This window comes from Elephas maximus, chromosome 20, assembly GCF_024166365.1.
Source record: "Elephas maximus indicus isolate mEleMax1 chromosome 20, mEleMax1 primary haplotype, whole genome shotgun sequence".
NCBI lineage: Eukaryota > Metazoa > Chordata > Mammalia > Proboscidea > Elephantidae > Elephas > Elephas maximus.
The window spans coordinates 22,109,405-22,130,511 of NC_064838.1; the positions used below are offsets into that span (position 1 = coordinate 22,109,405).

Sequence of the window (21,107 nt, forward strand, 5' to 3'; positions counted from 1 at the left end):
AGGCTGGCCTGCTTCTTTAGGCTTAATTCATCCATTCAGCCACGGAGCCAGCGTTTAATGAGTAGCTACTATGTGCCATGTTTGTGCTGGGCACTGGAGCTGCGTGAATAAGAAACAGAACTCTCTCCCCAATCCAGAGAGGAAGACATATTGCAAGCAAGTACTTCAAAATGCTATTTTAGTTCCTTATGCTCGAGCCAGGAGGATAATTTACTTCATAGTGATAATCACAAAAGCCTTACCAAAATTCTTACGTAGGATTTGACGTTAAACCTATGTCAAAGGTTAGAATGACTATTAAGGCCTGCCAGGAACCATATTAGAAATGGTTTTCTTTAACAGATGGTTTTACTTATATTTTGGTACATGTTTGAAAAATTCTTTTTAACACACAATTTAAAAATTAACGCAAGTTCTTTACATGTAATCTTAAAATGATTAGGGATTTTAATTATCTGTGTGAATCTACCACCAAATATAGGAAACCCTTCCCTAATAACACTGACAGATCAATATGGAGACTCCAGTTCAACTGCAACAATAGGAGAGCATGGCTTTTGGAGGGATTTTATTTAATTGTTGGAATTCCGATCAGATTATAGCTCCATGAGCTCAGGAGACCTGTCTGTCTTTGATCACCTTACCCAGTGGCTGTGCACAGAGCAAAATCATTTAACTTGGGTTAAATGAATCATGAACATTCTAAAAATATCATCAAAAGAGAGGAAAACACTTAAAGACTGTGTCTGGGCTTGGACACCTGTCCTGTTGTTGCTGTTAATTGCCTTTGAGTTGGCTCCAACTCATGGTGACCCCATGTGTGCAAAGAACTGCTCTGTAGGATTTTCAAGGCTGTGACCTTTCAGAAGCAGATCACCAGGCCTGCCTCCTGAAGCACCTCTGGGTGAGACTGAATCGCCAACCTTTTAGCTAATAGTTGAGTGATTAATGATTTGTGCCATCCAGGAACTCCCATCTGATCCCGGGAAAGTTACAGACTCTGTACATGCCTTAGTTGCCTCATCTCTAAAACTAGGATACTAATAGCTTCCAAGTTATGGTGTTGCTGTGAGAGTTGCATCGAGTGTGGTTGGAACAGTGACAGGGACATGCTCAGTGATAGCCATCGTCATTTTTATCATGTGCAAATTTCTACTTTAAATTGGGTATTTATATGCTATTTCTAAGTTATGAAGGAGTTTCTGCCTCTTTTAAAAATTTTATTTCATTCATTGTACATTATCATGACATGTCTGCTGATTTATAATCTGTCTCTTCCTTTGCCTTAACAATTCACATACATTCTTCACTGATTCCACCATGATATCCCACTGTCTTTTACAATCATAATTTCCTGGTGTGTAATCACATCAATAAAGTCAGAGGAAAGAGCCAGATAAACTTGTTTGCATATATTTCTGTCATCAGAATTTTTGACTGATGTGCTTTGAATACATAAATAATGATGTATATTTAAACAGGAATTGTTATTGGGAAGACCAAACATATTTAGTGAGAAGTTGTAAATATAGAATATTTTCAGTTTAAGTATCTCTAAATCCAAATGAATGCTCTTTGGTCTAACCACAACCATGTGTTATGAATAAAGATTGGGCCAGACTTTCCCTAATAATTACTTAAAGATAGTGCTTATTTGTCACATTAGTTGGTTGCTTACAAATGCATGGTTTAAAGGTATTTAAATGACTTTTTTGCTAAACTTAATGCTTATTATACTAGTAAGCTGGTAGCTGAACTTTTTCCTGTAGAGAATGCAAAAATAAACGTTGAGATTCCCTGATTAAATTAACAGTGGCAATTTAAAATCCAAAGTAGTAGAATGATGTTTTATATAGATTTTCAGTTATCCACAACAATGCTAGTCAATGATAATCACAACGATGTGAATAAACAGAATTGGTTTATTTTTTATTACTGACTTTAGGCGGCAACGGGTTTGTTTTTGGTTTTGGAGTTTTAAGCAACAAATATATGCTCTAAAAATTTAGGAATCATACGTGAAATGTAGCATGATGTTAATGAAATTTGCCATCTAGCAGAAGAGTCTCATTCTTGTATAAAGCCAGTTAAGCAAACACTTCTAGTGAATTAAGACACTTTGAAAATAAATTAAGACAAAAAACCTTTTTTTCAGCAAGTAAAATCACTGTATCATTGTACTATAGCTAATCGCTCCATGTCTCACTTTTCACACCATTTAAATGAAGATAATATCAGTACCTACCTCACGGGGTTGTTACAAAGATTAAATACAAGAATGTGTGTAAAGCATTTGGTACACAGAACATTCTCAGTTGCTGTTAGCTAGGAGCCCCGGTGGTGCAGTGGTTAAGTGAAAGGGCTGCTAACCGAAAGGTTGGCAGTTCAAATCCACCAGCTGCTCTTTGGAAACCCTATAGGGCAGCTCTGCTCTGTCCTCCAGGGTTGCTATGGGTTGGAATTGCCTTGATGGCAACACATTTGACCTGGTTGGTTTGATGTTGATGACAATGATGACAATTCAAAAGGCTGCATTGTGAGAAAGTAGCAATATAATACAGCGACTAAACATATATCCATGCTACCGGTTTAAATACTTGTGGGAGGCTAGGGAATTGACTTTCTTGTGAACTAAAGTCATGTTATACCTAAGATGTCACTAGAGCTTGGGAATTTACCTGTGAATACATAGGTAACAAAGACTCAGCTTTGAAGACAACAGTGATGTCTCTGGTTAGATTTTTTAAAGTATCAATACGGTGAAGCGGACCAACATCTTCTGATAACCTAACACACACTGCCATCTTTTAAATAATATAGGAAAAAAATAGCAAAAAAATCATTCCTGATTCTTGGGCCTGGATCTTAGCTTATTCATACTTATCAGAAATCCTCAACCTTTAGGGGAACTTCAAATATATGAAAATAAATCCAATTACATTTATCACATTTTTGAAGTTAGTGATTTCATTCTACTTGGATCAACAATCAACGTGCATGGAAACAGCAATCAAGAAATCAAACTACGTATTGCACTGGGAAAATCTGTTGCCAAATCTCTTTAAAGTTTTAAAAATCAAAATGTTGGTTATTTCAATCATCTCATATGCATGGGAAAGCTGGACAATGAAAAAGGAAGACAGAAGAAGAATTGATGCCTTTGAACTGTGGTTTTAGAAAAGAATATTGACTATACTGTGGACTGACAAAAGAACAAACAAATCAGTCTTAGAAGAAAAACAGCCAGAATGTTCCTTAGAAGCTAGAATGGCCAGACTTCAGCATGGTTACTTTGGACTAATCATCATGGAAGATGAATTACTAGAAAAGCACATCATGTTTGGTAAAGGAGAGGACAAGAAAAGCAAAGGAGGCCCTCAATGAGCTGGACTGACACAATAACTGCAACAATGGACTCAGACATACCAATGATCACGAAGATGGCACAGAACCAGGCGACGTTCTGTTATGCTAAGGTTGCCATGAGTCAAAGCTGACTTGATGGCAACTAACAACCACAACAACGTTTATCACATTATTAATTGAACATTCCACACTAGGATTTTTCAAAAGGTGCACATTCATTTTCACATGAGTTCTCTACCCAAAGATGTAGGGATACAAAGATATGTCTGGCTCTGAGTTTCCAAGGGATTGGAGTTACAGTTATGTCAAATCAGTGGGATTAATGATTTGGACTCGCCATTTAAAATGATAAAGAAGGCTACCATTATGAATGTAAAATATGTTGCTTGCCATTTGAAAACCAGAATATACGTACGAGTTTTCTTGGTTGTAGCATTAACTGTGGCGCTAAAGGGACCGGCACCAGCACTATTGTAAGCCCGGACAGCCATGTAATAGGCCAGGTTGCTCTTCAGGTCTCGGAGTCGGGCTGATGTCTCATTTCCTGACACTTTCACTTTACTTGATGATTCTTCTTCTCCTCCACTGTTATTCCAGAACCGTACCTGGAGAAAAGAAGACATAAAACATGCAAAGTGTTGACAAAATATATACATTAAGTGCTTTTGTTGAAATACGAACATTTATCTTCTCATTGACTCAGCAGATATTTACCGAGGACCTATACTGAGGACCTTGATAGCAAAAGATAAAAACAGAAAAACATTTCCTTGATATATGTAAACAGTAGTTTAAGCACAATAAAAATGGCAATTGATCCTCGGCTTCAGAGTCATGGGGACAATAAAGACTAGTGGGGATTCTGGCTGAACAGCTAAGGTTCCATATTAATAATGGAGCTCCTACTTAGCTCTGGTCCCAAGGTGGTGCCACAGTTACTGCACTTGGCTGCTACCAAGAGGTTGGTGGTTCAGTGGTTCAGCAGTCTGAATCTACCCAGAGGTGCCTCAGAAGAAGGTTTGTGGCACAGTAGTGAAAAGACAGAAACAGGCCTCTAGGAGGACACAGATAATAAGCAAGCATACACATGAGCCAGATAAATTCAAACAGACTAGATGCTAAGTGCTATAGTAGTATAAGTAGGAGAATTCATGAGAAATCTGCATATCTAACAGAGTGAGCTCAGCTCCTTATCCGCCCAGCCCAAGCCAACTCCTGAATGCTGGTAGCCATGTTTTAACTCTGTTGGAGAGTGGAGCTTCCTTCTGTGAAGAAAGCGAACTGTCTGAGAAAAGACCATCAAAAAGCCAGCTGGCCACTTGCTTGTCCTACAGCAATGGCTAAGAGTCAACAAGCCCACCTGTGCACGCAGAGCTGCTGCAGAGAAAGGGAAGGCAATTAAAACATTTGCTCTTAAATATAAATATATAATAAAATACATATATTTTATTATTCAGATCCACGCAAAATCATCTGTAACTTCTTGTAAAGATAACTATTTGGTATAAAAATAAAGAACACAGTAAGAAAGAATATTTGAAGGCTGAGGAATAATAGGGAAAATGAAATAAAGATACGGGTTACTTAATTACTTCAATTTTATGTTAAAAAAGAGTCCTGCTACATTGTTCTTGTTAGGTGTCATCGGGTCTGTTTCAACTAATAGTGACCCTATGTACAATAGAAGGAAATACTGCCTGTTCCTGAGTCATCCTCACAACATCTGTTATGCTTGAGCCCATTGTTGCAGCCATTGTACTGATCCATTTGTCAAGTGTCTTCTTCTTTTTCACTGACCCTCTACTTTACCCAGCATAGTGTCCTTCTCCAGGGACTAATCCCTCCTAATAACATGTCTGAAGTATGTGAGATGAAGTCTCGCTATTCTTACTTCTAAGGAGCATTCTGGCTGTACTTCTTCCAAGACAGATTTGTTCATTCTCCTGGCAGTCCATGATATATTTAATATTCTTCATCAACACCAAAATTCAAAGACATTGATTCTTAAGTCTTCCTTAGTCATTGCCTAGCTTTCACACGCATATGAGGTGATTGAAAATACCATGGGTTGGGTCAGTCGCACCAGGTCAGTCCTCAAAGTTACATCTTTGCTTATTAATACCTGAAAGAGATCTTTTGCAGCAGATTTACCCAATGCAACCCATCGTTTGATTTCTTGACTGTTGCTTCCATGGGTGTTGACTGTGGATTCAAGTAAAATGAAGTCCTTTACAACTTCAATGTTTTTTCTGTTTATCATGATGTTGCTTAATGGTCCAGTTGTGAGGATTTCTGTTTTCTTTATGTTGAGATGTAATCCATATGGAAGGCTGTGGTCTTTGATTTCATCAGTAAGTGTTTCAAGTCCTCTTCACTTTCAGCAAGTGACATCATGTCATCTGCATATCACAGATTGTTACTAAGTCCTCCTCCAATCATGATGCCATGTTCTACATATACTCCAGCTACTCAAATTGTTTGCTCAGCATACAGACTAAGTATGGTGAAAGGATACAAGTCTGATGGACACCTTTCTTGACATTAAACCACAAAGTATCCCCTTGTCTTTTTCAAACCACTGCCTCTTAGACTACGTACAGGTTCTGTATGAGCAAAATTAAATGTTCTGGAATTCCCATTCTTCCCAATGTTATCCATAATTTGCTATGACCAATGCAGTCGAATGCCTTTGCAGAGTCGATAAAACACACGTAAATATCTTTCTGGTATTCTGTGCTTTCAGCCATGATCCATCTGACAACATCAGTGATATCCCTGTAACATGTCCTCTTCTGCACCCAGCTTCCATTTTTGGCAGTTCCCTGTTGATGTACTGCTGCAACCACTTTTGAGTGATCTTCAGCAAAATTTTACTTGCATGTGATATTAATGATATTTTTCAATAATTTCCACATTTGATTGGATCACCTTTCTTTGGAATAGGCATAAATATGGATCTCTTCTAGTCAGTTGGCCAGGAAGCTGTCTTTCAAATTTCTTGGCATAGATGAGTGAGCACTTCTAGCACTGCATCTGTTTGCTGAAACATCTCAGTTGGTCTTCCGCCAACTCCTGGAGCCTTGTTTTTCGCCAAGGCCTTCAGTGCAACTTCAACTTCTTCCTTCAGTACAACTTGAACTTCTTCCTTCAGTACCATTGGTTCTTGATCATATGCTACCTCCTGAAATAGATGAGTGTTGACCAAATCTTTTTAGTACAGTGACTCTGTGTATTCCTCCCATCTTCTTTTGATGCTTCCTGTGTTGTTTAATACTTTCCCCATAGAATCCTTCAATACTGCAACTGGAGGCTTGAATTTTTTCTTCAGTTCTTTCAGCTTGACAAATGCTGATGCCTGTTCTTCCCTTTTGGTTTTCTATCTCCAGGTCTTTGCACATTTCACTATAACACTATTCTGTCTTCTTGAGCTGCCCTTTGAAATCTTCTGTTCAGCTCTTCTACTTCATCATTTCTTCCTTTTGCTTTAGCTACTTTACATTCAACAGCAACTTTCAGAATCTCTTCTGACATCCCTTTTGTTTTTTTTCTTTCTTTCCTGTCTTTTTAATGACCTCTTTCTTTCTTCATATATGATTTCTTTGATGTCATTCCACAACTCTTCCGATCTTCATTCATTAGTGTTCAATACATCAAATCTACTCTTGAGATGGTCTCTAAATTAAAAAAAAAAATTTAGGTAGGATATACTCAAGGTCATACTTTGGCTGTCATGGACTTGTTCTAATTTTCTTCAGCTTCAATTTGAACTTGCATATTAGCAATTGACAGTTGTTCCACAATTGGTCCCTGGCCTTATTCTGACTGATGATATAGAGCTTCTCCATCATCTCTTTCCATAGATGTAGCTGATTTGATTCCTGTGTATTCGATCTGAGGAAGTCCACATCTATAGTAGTTGTTTACATTGTTGACAAAAGGTATTTTCAATGAAGAAGTCGTTGGTCTTGCAAACTTCTATCATGTAATTTCTGGCATTGTTTCTATCACCAAGGTCATATTTTCCAACTACCTTCTTCTTTATTTCCAACTTTCACATTCCAATTGCCAGTAATTTTTAACACATTTTGATTGCATGTTTGATCAATTTCAGACTACAGAAGTTGGTAAAAATCTTCAATTTCTTCATCTTTGGCTTTAGTGGTTGGTAAGTCAATCTGAAAAATAATAGTATTAACTGGTCTTCCTGGTAGGCATACAGATATTATCCTATCGCTGACAACGCTGTACTTTAGAATAGATCTTGAATTTTTTTTTTTTGACGATGAATGCAACGCGATCCCTCTTCAATTTATCATTCTTGGCATAATAGACCATATGATTGCCTGATTCAAAATGGCCAATACCAGTCCATTTCAGTTCACTAACACCTAGGATATCGATCTTTAGGCTTTCCATTTCATTTTTGATGACTTCCAATTTTCCAAGATTCCTACTTCACACATTTCACATTGCAACTATTAATGGATGATTGCAGCTATTTCTTCTCCTTTTGAGTCATGCCTCATCAGCAAAGGAAGATACCAAAAGCTTGCCTCTGTATACATCATTAGAGTCAAATCCATTTTGAGGAAGCAGCACTTCTCCAGTTGTATTTTGAGTGCCTTTCAACCTGAGGGGCTCATCTTCCAGCACTGTATCACACAATGTTCCGCTGCTATTAATAAGGTTTTTACTGGCCAGTTTTTTTCAGTAGGAGGCTGCCATGTCTTTCTTCCTAGTCTGTTTTAGTCTGGATGCTCCGCTGAAACCTGTCTACTAAGGCTGACACTGCTGGTATTTGAAATACCAGTGCAAAGGTTCCAATATTACAGCAACACATAAGTCACCACAGAAAGACAAAATGACAGCCGTGTGATGGAGACCCACTATGGATTACTAGAATATTTAGATTATCCATAAAGTCAAAATCAAAACCAAAACCAATAACAATAGCAACGACAACAAAAACAATCAAGCAAATGGTTCATAAACAACAGAACCATTACCGGTATAGAAACCATTTGCTCATCTGAAGTAGCGGCCAGACAGTTAATATAAACATGTAAAGCAGACTGGGTGCATATACTGAAAAGTTTGATGTTAATAACAGAGGCTCTACTTAGCTCTGGTCCCCAGGTGGTGCAATGTTGAACACACTTGGCTACTAAGCAAAAGGTTGGTGGTTCAGCAATTCAGTGGTTCAAGTCCACCCAGAGGTGCCTCTGAAGAAGATCAGACAATCTACATCCAAAATATTAGCCACTGAAAACCCTATGGAGCACAGTTCTACTCTGACACACATGGGGTTGCCATGAGTTGCAGCAGCCATCTCAAAGACTACTGTTTTTTTAATTAGCTCTGGTTGATTGTGGAAGGCAGGCCCAGTGTTTACAGATCCTTTTTTTTTTTTTTCCTTAATTTTTTTTTAAAGAAAACAGAATCTCAATTTTAAGTGAATTCAAATTTAGGGTTTGCTCAAGTTTTAAAAGACACTGTGTGGGCCACACAACAAGTGTTTGTGGGCGGCATATGGTTACCGATTTCAGTCTTCTGAGCAAAAGACACTAGAAGTTACTGCTCTCTTCAAAAATGAGCCACTATAAAAGCTCTGGTTTAAAAAAAAAAAAAAAAGGTAGCAAAGTATAAATCTCAGATTTTTCAATAATGATCCCAAAGCAGCAAACTATGTTGTATTAGATCAATATTTTCAGTATCTAGCCATAGATACATCTACACATACATGTTCCCTAAAAGTTCAGAAAAACAGTTTATGTTGAGTTGTATCCATGTTTTTCCAGGAAAAGAGTTAGTAGTTTTTGTCAGAGCCTCAAAAGGAAGATGTAAACCCCATGTGACCAAGACTGGATTGAACACAGTTTCTGCAACTTTAAAGCATCAAATTAACACTAAAACTTGATGATGACATTTTAGCAACAGAAAATCCACACATCTGACAGATCCCATTTGCCATTATAAAAGAAAACCACATAGGCTTTATTCATCAATGAAAGATAATGCAGAAGCTTGTCTTTTATGAACCCAAAACCCAATGCTGTCAAGTCTTTTACGTCTTTTATGAAGCCATGGCTAAGTAAACTGTTAATAGATGCTAAAAGCTCATATACACTCTCCATGTACCAATACTAAACACTGTCGGTATTATTAGGTTTAGATGATGCCAAAATGATAAGACACTTTTCCTATTCTTGGGAGCATTGTGTAATTATTAACTAAGAAAAAACACATAATCAGTAATTATAATAAAATGTGACAGAAAGTCTGAGAACTTGTGGTCTGGACATACATCATAAACTGTAAAAACAAAACAAAACACATAAATATGAGCTTAGATAATCCTCACTTGAAAGAAGAGATAGCAGTGGCATGGAGTGGTTAGGTAACTCACTCAAGATCACACGGCCATACACCCTGGTCTCTTGTTTGGTTACAATCTAAGATAAATTTCCCCCTGATAAATTGCAAATTACCTCAATATAAATTGTCTTAAAGTATTCTTAGGAGACTAAATTACACAAGAAATGAAAATAATTTTTAACTGGCATATGTGATATCTTTTATAATTCCATTTAGTGAAGTTTTTGAAGGTTCTTGATGGCAGCATGTTTCTGAGGCACTTTAACTAATCTCTACGTATCCAAATGAGGTATTTCTTTTCAGGTCTTGATCCTGGCTGGGATCTGAACTGTTTAGACACAAAGAAAATGTTGCCAAATCTGAACATGACACTAAAACCAAAACCGAACCCGTTGCCATTGAGTTGATCCTGCCCCATAGCGACCCTAGAGGACAGAGTAGAACTGCTCCATAGGGATTTCAAGGAAACTGGAGTTAAAGGGTTTAATAACAACAACAACAAAAAGTTGCTGTTGAGTCGATTCCAAATCATGGTGACCCCATGTGTGTCAGGCTAGAACTTGAATCCCCAACCTTTCAGCTAACAGCCGAGCATGTTAACTGTATGTACTGGCGAGTGACTCTTGAAATTTAATAGACACAAAATATTAGGGCTTGAATAGCTAGCTTGGTGAATCTCTGTGGTGGGAGGAGGGAGGCATTTTGAAACTGTGTATTGGAGTTACAGTGAGGACCAAGGCAGACAGGTGTCAGCCTCAGGTGTGTGATTCCCAGTGACTGCCTCCTGCTACCTTCTATGCCAAGAAATGCAGGCAATTCTCCTTACAGGTGCACACTCCTCACTAGTGTCTCACTCATGTTAAAGGTGGTGAACTGTACCCCTCAGGTGTATGGTGACAAAAAATATGTTGAGAGCCCACAATTCAATCTTAACCATTCTCTTCTTTGGCGTGGATTTACATTTTATTTTTCCCACACCAAACTCAGGCTGAGTTTATAATATAAAAATTCCTGTGTTTCTTCAGTTCTAGAAAATTCTCAGGCATTTTCTCTTTTAATATTATCTTTCCTAACTCTCCCTGCCTGGAGCTCTGGTTGGAATTTTTCATTTCAGCCTCAATGTCTCCTAACTTTGCTTTTATAATTTTCATTTCTGTCTCCATGCTATGTTCTAGATGCATTAAGTCTCTCTTCCATCATCAAGTCTTTGGCTTAATTCTAAAACTGATTTTTTTTTGGTAATAATTGTATTTTTTAGGTCTAGGATTTTGCTTATTTATTGTTCAAATATGCCTGATCCTTTTTTTTTTAAATCTCCTATTCTTACACTGGGTTTACTGGGTTTTATTATGACACTATAAATTTAGTCCTTTATTTAATCAATTTGAACGTTTTAATATACTTATATCTTAAATTTAACACACTTATTTTAAATTTGAACATTTTAATATACTTATTTTAAAGTGCATTTTAGATCAACGTATTGGTTTGGTATTGTCATGAATTAAATTGCATCCCCGAAAAATATGGTCAGCTTGGGTAGTTAATTTGTGATTGTAATTTTATGTTACAGACGATTAGAATGGGATTATAACACCCTTACCCAGGTCACATCTCTGATCCAATGTAAAGGGAGTTACCGTGGGATGTGGCCTGTACTGCCTGTCATCTTTCAAGAGATAAAAAGGATAGGGAAGTGAGCAGACAGGGGGGACCTCATACCATCAAGAAAGTAGTGCCAGGAGCAGAGCATGTCCTTTGGACTCAGGGTCCTGTGCTGAGAAGCTCCTAGTCCAGGGGAATATTGAGGACAAGGACCTTCCTCCAGAGCCGACAGAGAGAGAAAGTCTTCCCCTGGAGCTGATGCCCTGAATTTGGACTTCTAGCCTACTAGACTGTGAGAGAATAAACTTCTCTGTTAAAGCCATCCACTTGCGGTATTTCTGTTATAGCAGCACTAGATGACCAAGACAGGTGTGTGTATATATATATATATATAAATTTTTTTTTGACAGAACCAAAAAAACATTTTATAAGCCAATATATTTTTATCTGTGTAAGTAAACAGAAACAAATGTGAGAAATGTCATGATTTAAAATGCTATCTCTATATCTGAAAGTAACTCGGTTATACCAAAAATGAATGTTCCCACTGTGAGGAGCCCTTAATAACATTAAAAAATAATAATAATAATTTTTTTTTTTTATTACATCAGAGATTTCCTTAATTTAAACTGAAAATGAAATGTAGTTTGTAAAACTGTATTGAAAACTGGCATGTTTTTGTTCATTAAAGCACAGGTATTCTTTTAATATTATTATTAATATTAATTAACATTAATATTATTTTAATAAAAAAATATTATTTTAATAGGCTAATATAATTATGTTTATACTTAAAAAATTTCATATAGACTCAGTTGTTAGACCAGACACATTTAAATAAACACCAAGCAGGCCAAAATGCATTCAAAGGTCTGTTAGGAAGATGAATCCTGATCTATTATTTTACCCTTCACCCTATTTTCAGTCCTGGGAGGGCCGACCTGTATTAATTACAACAGAGGCTTCCTTGCTCTGGCTACCCATGGAATTTAGCCAATAGGAGGCAGGGAAGGGAAGGGTGGGAGGAGAGAGAAGTTGGGATATTTAGTTTCCTAGATCCCTCAGTGGAGCCCTGGTGGCACAGTGGTTAAGAATTCAGGCTGTGAAACAAAAGGTCGGCAGTTTGAATCCACCAGGTGCTCCTTGGAAACCCTATGGGGCAGTTCTACTCTGTCCTATAGGTTGCTATCAGTTGGAATTGACTTGAGGGCAACAGGTATGGTTTTGGTTTTTGGATCCCTCAATGCTGAGCCACCGTTTAGCAGGGAAACCTGGTGGTATAGTGGTTAATTGCTACAGCTGCTAAACGTCGGCAGTTGGAATCCACCAGGCGCTCCTTGGGAAATTCTATGGGGCAGTTTTACTCTGTCCTATAGGGTCACTATGAGTAGGAATCAACTCGACGGTAACGGGTTTGGTTTTGGTTTATCTTTGCCTAGGAGCCCTAATGGTGCAGTGGTTAAGAGTGCACCTGCTAAACATAAGGTCAGCAGTTTGAATCTGCCAGCCACTCCTTGGAAACCCTATGGGGCATTTCTACTCTGTCCTATAGGGTTCCTATGAGTCAGAATCTACTCAGTGGCAATGGGTTTGGCTTTTGGTTTATCCTTGGTCAAGGAGTCCCTGGGTGGCACAAACAATTAAGTACTTGACTACTAACTGAAACGTTGGTGGCTCCAATCTACCTGCAGTACTACAGAAGACAAGCCTGGTGAATTGCTTCTGAAAGGTGACAACCTTGAAAACCTATAAAGCAGTTCTCTGCACACATGTGGTCACCATGAGTCAGAATAGTCTCAAAGGCAGCTTTTTTGTTTTTCATATCTTTGTCTAATGAAAAACACATCTCATTTGGACAACCCTCACATATAGCTACAGTGATTGTTCTCTCCAGCATAACTGACCTTTCCACCCACTTCAAAGGTCTCCAATTTATTCACTTGAATATATTTTTGCCTGCCTTAAATTTATGTGGATGTGTTTTAATTGTCTATTACCAATTTTCCTACGTACATTTGACTCGTTCTAGAGACATGTTAATCAATTCTTTGCCTGATAGTAAAGATAGACTCAATGCATATGTTGTTTTTCCAGTGGAATGTTCATATTCTTAAACAAGCACTCAAATATTTGACATCTTTTCCTGTTCTAATTAAAATATTAGGCACTAAACACATTCTTTACAGGTGTTTGGAACAGGAGGCTAAATGAAGGCCTCACTGAATTTATAGTTTGGGGGCTCTGTGTACATTTTTAGCTATGTTCTTCTGCCAAACTTTAAAAAAAAAAATTTATTAGGTTCCCCTAAAATATGCTATGCTATATCATTTCATACGTGTAGATTTTTGTTTTGATCACTTATCAAGATAATTATCCCAAGTTTTATTTTTCCAAAGCACAAAATGATGTTAAAGATACTGACTGTCTATACCATGCTGGGGCGCTGGTGGTTCAGTGTTAGAATTCTTGCCTTTCATGCCAGAGACCCAGGTTCGATTCCCAATCAATGTACCTCATGTACACCTACACCCTCTACCTCTGTCAGTGGAGGCTTACGTGTTGCTACAATACTGAACAGGTTTCAGTGGAACTTCTAAACTAAGACAGGCTAGGAAGAAAGGTCTGGCAATCTACTTCTGAAAATTGGCCAGTGAAAACCCTATGGATCACAAAGATCCAATCCACAATGGACCATGAGGATGGCAAAGCACTGGGCAGCGTTTTGTTCCCTTGTGCATGGAGTTGCAATCAATCAGGTGCCAGCTCGATGGCAGCCGACAATAACAACATACCATGCTGGAACCCTGGAGTTTGTATTCCTCAGACACCCACAATACACGAACTTAAGGGCTTCTACATCCTCTCCTTCATGTATTCATCTCTTGTTTTCATCCAAAGGTGCACAGGACAAGATCTGAGCCTGAGTGTAACAGCCTAGCTGATGAAATAAATTGGAGCCCAGGGAAATGAGCTCCTCCACTACTGCTGGGTCAAATCAGAAAGGAAATTAGTCTAGATGCTAATGATGATGTGAGCCCAGCATGCACACGGCACATGATCAACCCTCACTGAGATGAGAGAAAGTCAGGAGCTATTAAAAATTTTAAAGCCATATTGGGGAAACTGCAACTCAGAAAGTTAGCCACATGACCGGTAATTATATACTGTGCTAGGTTTTTTTTTTTTCCCCAGTTTAATCTTCAAATCATAACTGAAACTAAGATATATTTTTATCTTGATAGAATTACATAAGTCATTTCTTAAGATCTTCTCAATTAGCATAGCTTTCTCTTAGCTTGTCTTCCTTCTTTTCATACTTACTATATTGATTTCCTAGGACTGCCATAAAAAAAAAAATCACTAAACTATGTGGCTTAAAATAACAGAACTTTATTCTGTCATGGTTCTGAAGGCTCAAAGTCTGGATTCAAGGTGTTAGCAGAGCCATCCTCGCTATGAAGCCTCTAGGGGAAGTTCCTTCCTTGGGTCTTCCCAGCTTCTGGCAATCCTTGGCATTCCTTGGCTTGTAGATGCATCACTCCAATTTCTGCCTCTGTCTTCACATGGCCATCTTTGTGTCTCTCTTCTCCACTTTATAAGAACCCTGCTCTTGTTGGATTAGGGCTCACCCTAATCCAGTATGATATCATGTTAATTTGACTGGTAACATCTGCAAAGATCCTATTTCCAAACACAGTGAAGTTCACAGGTACCAGGGGTTAAGAGTCAACATATCTTTTTGAGGGACACAATGCAATCCATAACACTTGTCATGTACTTGAAAAATAATTGTTCACTAGTTGTTTTTTTCTTTTTTTTTTCCCCAATATGGTGTTCATGCTACATTTGGAAGTTCTACTTGCTACTCTTTACACAGATAGGCAACAGTCAATGCATCCCCACCTGTAATTAATTTCAGGAAAAGTCCCCTTTTCTCACCACTCTCCTCATCTTCTGTCCCTCATCCTAATGGCAATACCAGCAACGACAGAAACAACAGCCATTGAGCTACACACTGGAATTGTGCTAAGTGTTTCTATATTACTTTGTGATGTTCAAAAATTTTCGTCCAATGAAATCTTATCCAAAAGCCCAATACTTAAAACAAAGTGGAAATCCCAAATCTCTGTGAATCATTTTGAAAATGGCCGCTTTATCTCATTTAATTCTCAAACACTGAATAACTTCATCTCAAACGATGAATAATTTACTGTCATTATCTCTATTTTAACTGAGCCTTGGAGAGTTGTAGTAACTTGCCCAAGACCACAGAGCAGTAAGACAGTGGCGCCAAGAGAACAGGTGTTTAATTAGCAGGCATTTTTTGCATGCTTCCGGTGTGCTGGATACTACTCCACAGACAGGCAGAGCTCCCAGTCTTTTGTGGAGCTTATATTTTAATCTAGGGGATTTGAACCCAGTTTTGTTGAAACCTAACACAGTGTGGTCTAAACTAGAAACAATGCTGATTGTTCTTGCATTCTCTGGTTCTCTCCCTCTCTCTTTAAGCCTCTCTTTGCTGACATGATCAATAGTTCCTTATGGATTATCTTTATCTGGATGACTCCTTATCTGCTTAAATTTATATATTCAAAAATGAATATCCACTTGCCTCCATGCGGCATAGAATCACCAGCGACTCTCGTGGTCCTGGGAAGCCCACAGAGCCCATTTACACGTATTTGCTCATTTATTCCTCTTGGCTACTTCATCAAGCACAACCATGTCAAGAATTATACTCCTGTCATATGGTTCGTAAAGGGAAAAGCTGTTAATGGTGGGTGTGCATCTCTCCACTGACTGAGGAGTGCAAAACCATGTAGTCCCTGATTTTCCTTAAATAAATTTGATTTAGCACTGAATCCCATATCCTGCTCAGCTAATGGAAAATTCAACCTCAGTTGCTCCTGGGGCTCCCCTCCCAATGCCTTGCTAAGACAACTAACTGCTATGTTCTATTTGATTCCTTTAGTTCTGGGCCATGCTTGTGGGTTAAGAAATCTTCGATGAGTCAGGGAAACATAGCCAATCCCTTCTGTAATCTTGCCACCAACCTGGGTACCACCAGGTGAAAAGGTGTGGGCTCCAGGATTTTTTGATAGCCCCAGACCCTTATTTCCTTCAAAGTCATCAGAAATCCCTCCCTATCTAGGGAAACATCTCCTTAGCTCTTCTATTTCTTCAGTGGCATTCCCTCTTTTCTCTCTCTCCAGGATACACAGGACAATCTCTTCAAGGGCTTGAGCTTTGGAAACAAAGCTCAGAGGGGAAGTATTTCTAGGCACATTCTCTTGCTATCCATCCACAAACACCCTTGAGGCAAGGAAGCTTAAAGTCAAATATTTGCTTGAGAATATTTTTTAGGATATTTACTGGGAAAATATATACATTAATACCTCAAAAATGCTCTTGAGCCATGGTTCACACTTACTGATTAATTGTTATTATGAGCCTGGAGCTGTGTCAAGCACATTATGTATCTATTAAAATCCTAATGAGGTTAAGCCTATTATTGTCCCCATTCTGCAGGGGAGGAACATGGGGCTCACAGAGTTTATGTAACATTCCTGCAGGTCTGACCTCAGAGTTACACTCTTTTACAACTGGACTCCTCCCATTCATTTACATTTCCTGTCAATGTCACTGCCTTGTCTCTAATCATTAGGGAGTTACTGTTAGCTTCTCACCATCTTTAGTTGCTTATATACACTGATGTGGAATTAAGTGAATTTTCTCTCCAAACGTTCTTTGGTTCCTTTAAGATGTTGATGGAGCTGCTGTACTGTATTTCTATGGCGTTTCATTTTTTCATTCCCACTTCCTTCTCTTTGGAAACCCTGGTGGCGTAGTGGTTAAGTGCTATGGCTGCTAACCAAAAGATTGGCAGTTCACATCCACCAGGCGCTCCTTGGAAACCCTATGGGGCAGTTCTACTCTGTCCTGTAGAGTCGCTATGAGTCAGAATCGACTCAATGGCAGTGGGGGGCAGGTTTTCCTTCTCTTTAAACATGGATGGCTCTGTCTCTGATCAGGTCTCTGTTTGTCAAAACCTGTGTTTCTTAAATTTTAGTGTACAGAAAGATGTTTCCTTATAGATCATTGTTGTTAGCTATCGTCAAGTCAGCCCTTGACTCATGGTGACCCCCATGCATAACGAAATGAAACAATGCCTGGGCCTGAGCTACCCACATAATCAGTCGCAGATCTAATCGCTGAGATCCATACGGTTTTGTTGGCTGATTTTCAGAAGTGTATTGCCAGGCCTCTCTTCTTAGTCCTTCTTAGCCTTGAAGCCCCGCTGAAACCTGTTCAGCATCATAACAACACAAAGGTCTCCACCGACAGATGGGTGGTGGCTGTGCATGAGGGGCACTGACTGGGAATCGAACCTGGGTCTCCTGCATGAAAGGTGAGAATTCTACCACTGAACCACCAATATCCTGAAAAAGATTACAGTCAGGCCACTTGAAAATTTGATAATTGTCAAAAAATGATTTTAGTTTGCCTTCTATAAGGCTCCATGGGCCCTCAGCTCCTCCTTTCTTTAGAATTGCATGGGAATATGTTTTGAGTCAGAATCAACTTGATGGCACACAATAACAACAACATTTCTACTTTATCTCATTCCTGCAGACTAGCTGTTTTCTGCTTGTCTACAACTTTAGCTTGACAGATCTGAACTGAGCCTTGCATTTGAGATACGGCTGCATGACACTAACTATGATCTCTACATTACTTACTTTAATGCCTAAGAATCTGATTGGCTTAGCTTAACCATCCATGGACCAGTTGCCTTTATCAAGTGGCCACTGTGGTACAATCATTCAAGGTTGTGTAGCCAAGTGGAAGAGTACATGGCCCTGTGGTATAAAATGCCTATGTAAGCCTGCCACTGAACCAGAATTTACAATCATGAGGGAGTTTCCAAAGAAGACAGCTCTTGGTGGGGATAAAATCACAATGTATGACTCTAATAGTATCATTTTCAAAGAAATCTTAATACTTTTATCTTGTCAGTTCTCTGTTCAAAAATATCTAACTGCTCTCTACTAAATATGGAACACAGTCCAAATGATCCTTCTTAGTATTCAAAGCTGTCTGTGACCCGGGTCTCCTATAGGAACCTTCTTCTGCAGGGCCCCTACTCTTCTAACCTCCAATATGTCATGCCTTATATAGAATGCTTTCCACTCTCTCCACATTTACTAACTTTTCCTTCAAATTACTATTAAGCCTTCATATTCTTATGAACATCAGTCTATCAGTTTTTCATACTATAGTGGCTTGTATGCTAGAAGGTACTACATTACAGCTGCAACAATGGACTCAAACATACCATACATAAGGTCACCATGAGTCAGAGCCAGCTTGATGACAACTAACAACAACAATCCTTATGAAGCCTTTCAAAATGGCTCACGCATCTTAACCACCCAAATATCTCCTGTTTGGGTCATTCTGACACTCATTACATTTGGCCTAGTGTTATCCCCTGGTTCAGATGTTTCATTTTATTTCACCAAAGAGAGAGTTCTTTGAGGGCAAGAAGTATGTTGCATACAGATGTCTTCTCTAGAACCTAGAAACCTGTAGAAACCAAACCCTTTGCCATTGGGTCGATTCCAACTCATAGCAACCCTGTAGGACTTAGAACCTAGAAGAGAACCCCAGAATGCAACAAGGCTACTGAGGAAGTAAGAAAAAGAGCTGCAGGTAGGTGATTTCTTATTGCTATCAATTTCCTATAAACCTGAGTACTGCAACTTAATTCCACCCTCATTTTTTAAGTCAATCCATCTAAAAGATTTGGCCCACATGATTTCCTTTCACATTCTTTTGTTTTGTTTTGGTTTTCGCCTCCAATTGAAGTTATTTTCATTCAGCTTGTTAAGTTAAATTCCATAGTCATTAATAATCTTATGAGACAGTGTGCTGGTAAAGAGACTAAATCAAGGATTCCTTGGAGACCTGGAGGCGTGGTGGTTAACAGCTTGGGTGCTAATCAACAGGTCAGCAGTTCGAATCCACCAGCTGCTCCTTGGAAACCCTATGGGGCAGTTCTACTCTGTCCTATAGGGTCACTCTGAGTCAGAATCAAATTGATGACAATGGGTTTTTAAGATGTCCTTAAAAAGAAATTTAAATAAAAGAGACAGGTAACATACATACATGAAATAATTAAATTTTAAAGGAATTACCTCATAGCCAAGTAAATGTCCATTACTCAACTTCCAAGGAATGGCGTTCCATGAAACTTCAATTTCTGAGGAAGATAAGCTATCTGCAGAAACTTGAGATGGAGCTACTGCAGGCTCTATTTAGAAACAGAAATTGAAATACAATTGTAATTTTGGTAGTTGATTTAAAAATCTATTAAAATTTTCATTTTAAAAATACTTCAATATATTACAAATATTATAAAATAGTCATTAATAAGATTTGAAAACATAAATCATGTTGTTATGGACTGAATTATGTTCCCCAAGGAGATATGTTGAAGTTTTAACCCCCTGTACCTGTGAATTTGACCTTGTTTGGGGAAATAGAATATTTCTTTGAAGACATCAGTTAGTCACACTAGAGCAGGGTGGGTCCTGGCCCCAACCCCATGAGTGAGTGGTATCTTATAAAATGAGTAGAACAGATATGGAGGTAGGTTCATACACAGGAGGAAGACAGCATTTGAGGATCTGCCTACAAGCTAAGGAAAGCCAAGAAAAGCACAGGCTCTATCAGAAGCTGAAAGAGACAAGGGAGGATCTTCCCCTAGAATGCAAAGAGAGAAAGCACAGCCCTACCGAAACCCTCAGTTCTGACTTCTAGGCTCCAGAACTGTCAAACAATAAGTTCTGTTCTCTAAAGTCACTCATTGCGTGTTATTTTGTTATGGCAGCCCTAGCAAACTAAGATACATGTCTCAAAAATAAAGACATTGGTCTACTTCTTAAAGAAAGATGGCATCATAGCCACAGATTTTCCTGGCTAAATAGCCATAAAAATTTGTACTTTTCTCCCCTGTACTTCCTTCTTGGAATCTTCCTTAACTTCCCTTCTTTCCTTTTGTTCTCTCTTCCCTACCTTTATCTCTCTGCCCTTCATCTCACAGTTGTTGCTTGAAATCTCCTACAACCGAAAGCCCTACTTATTTGTTTTGCCAAAAGTCAAGGTCTGGAGAGTTCATTTATTTAATAAACATTTAGAGAACGCCTTCTCTAGCCCAGGCCCAGAGTTGCAAATTTAAATGAGATGGCGCAACAGCCGGGCCCCTACTTTTCTGAATGAGTAAATAGACACTCGTGTAAAGAATTATACAGTAAGAAGATTCCCTTTGAAATAGACAACTATTAGAGCTTTATGTGGCTCACCGTGCTCCTCTCTTCTCATGAAAGAGCTCTAACGCAGCTCCCCCATCCCTCAATATTCATTTTTTTGTTAAATGACACTCCTCCTGGCCATGACTGATTGAAACTGAGATAGACTCTTGGTCCAAGGATAAGCCCATTAAAGTTTCTCTTCCAAGAATTTGAAACTTGGTTTGGAGAAACCCAGGTGATCTGGGGCCAATCACACCAGTGTTGGCCCTCTAGTGAGGAAGACAAAGAAGCCAATTTCTGAGACCCCAGAGATTCTCTGATGAAGGTTCTTTATAAAGTTTACTTTTTAGCTCCTTTGACTTGATGAGAAGCCCTTGTATATTTCCAATAAATCACTTAGTTCTTTCTTAGGAAAGCAGAATCTGTTCCTGGTTTTAGAACAGAAAG

The 21,107-nt window shown here is 38.6% G+C and overlaps 1 protein-coding gene across 2 annotated transcripts in view; it reads right to left on the minus strand.

Annotated features, from left to right (window-relative positions):
• CNTN3 (contactin 3) overlaps positions 1 to 21,107 on the minus strand; it is a 465,770-nt gene that overhangs the window by 22,027 nt on the left and 422,636 nt on the right. For both annotated transcript variants that reach the window (XM_049862422.1, XM_049862421.1), the window contains 2 exons: positions 19,545 to 19,660; positions 3,782 to 3,971 (listed from right to left, as the gene is read on the minus strand). In XM_049862422.1, coding sequence (XP_049718379.1) covers positions 3,782 to 3,971; positions 19,545 to 19,660 — 306 coding nt within the window. The remainder of the gene's footprint in view (positions 1 to 3,781; positions 3,972 to 19,544; positions 19,661 to 21,107) is intronic.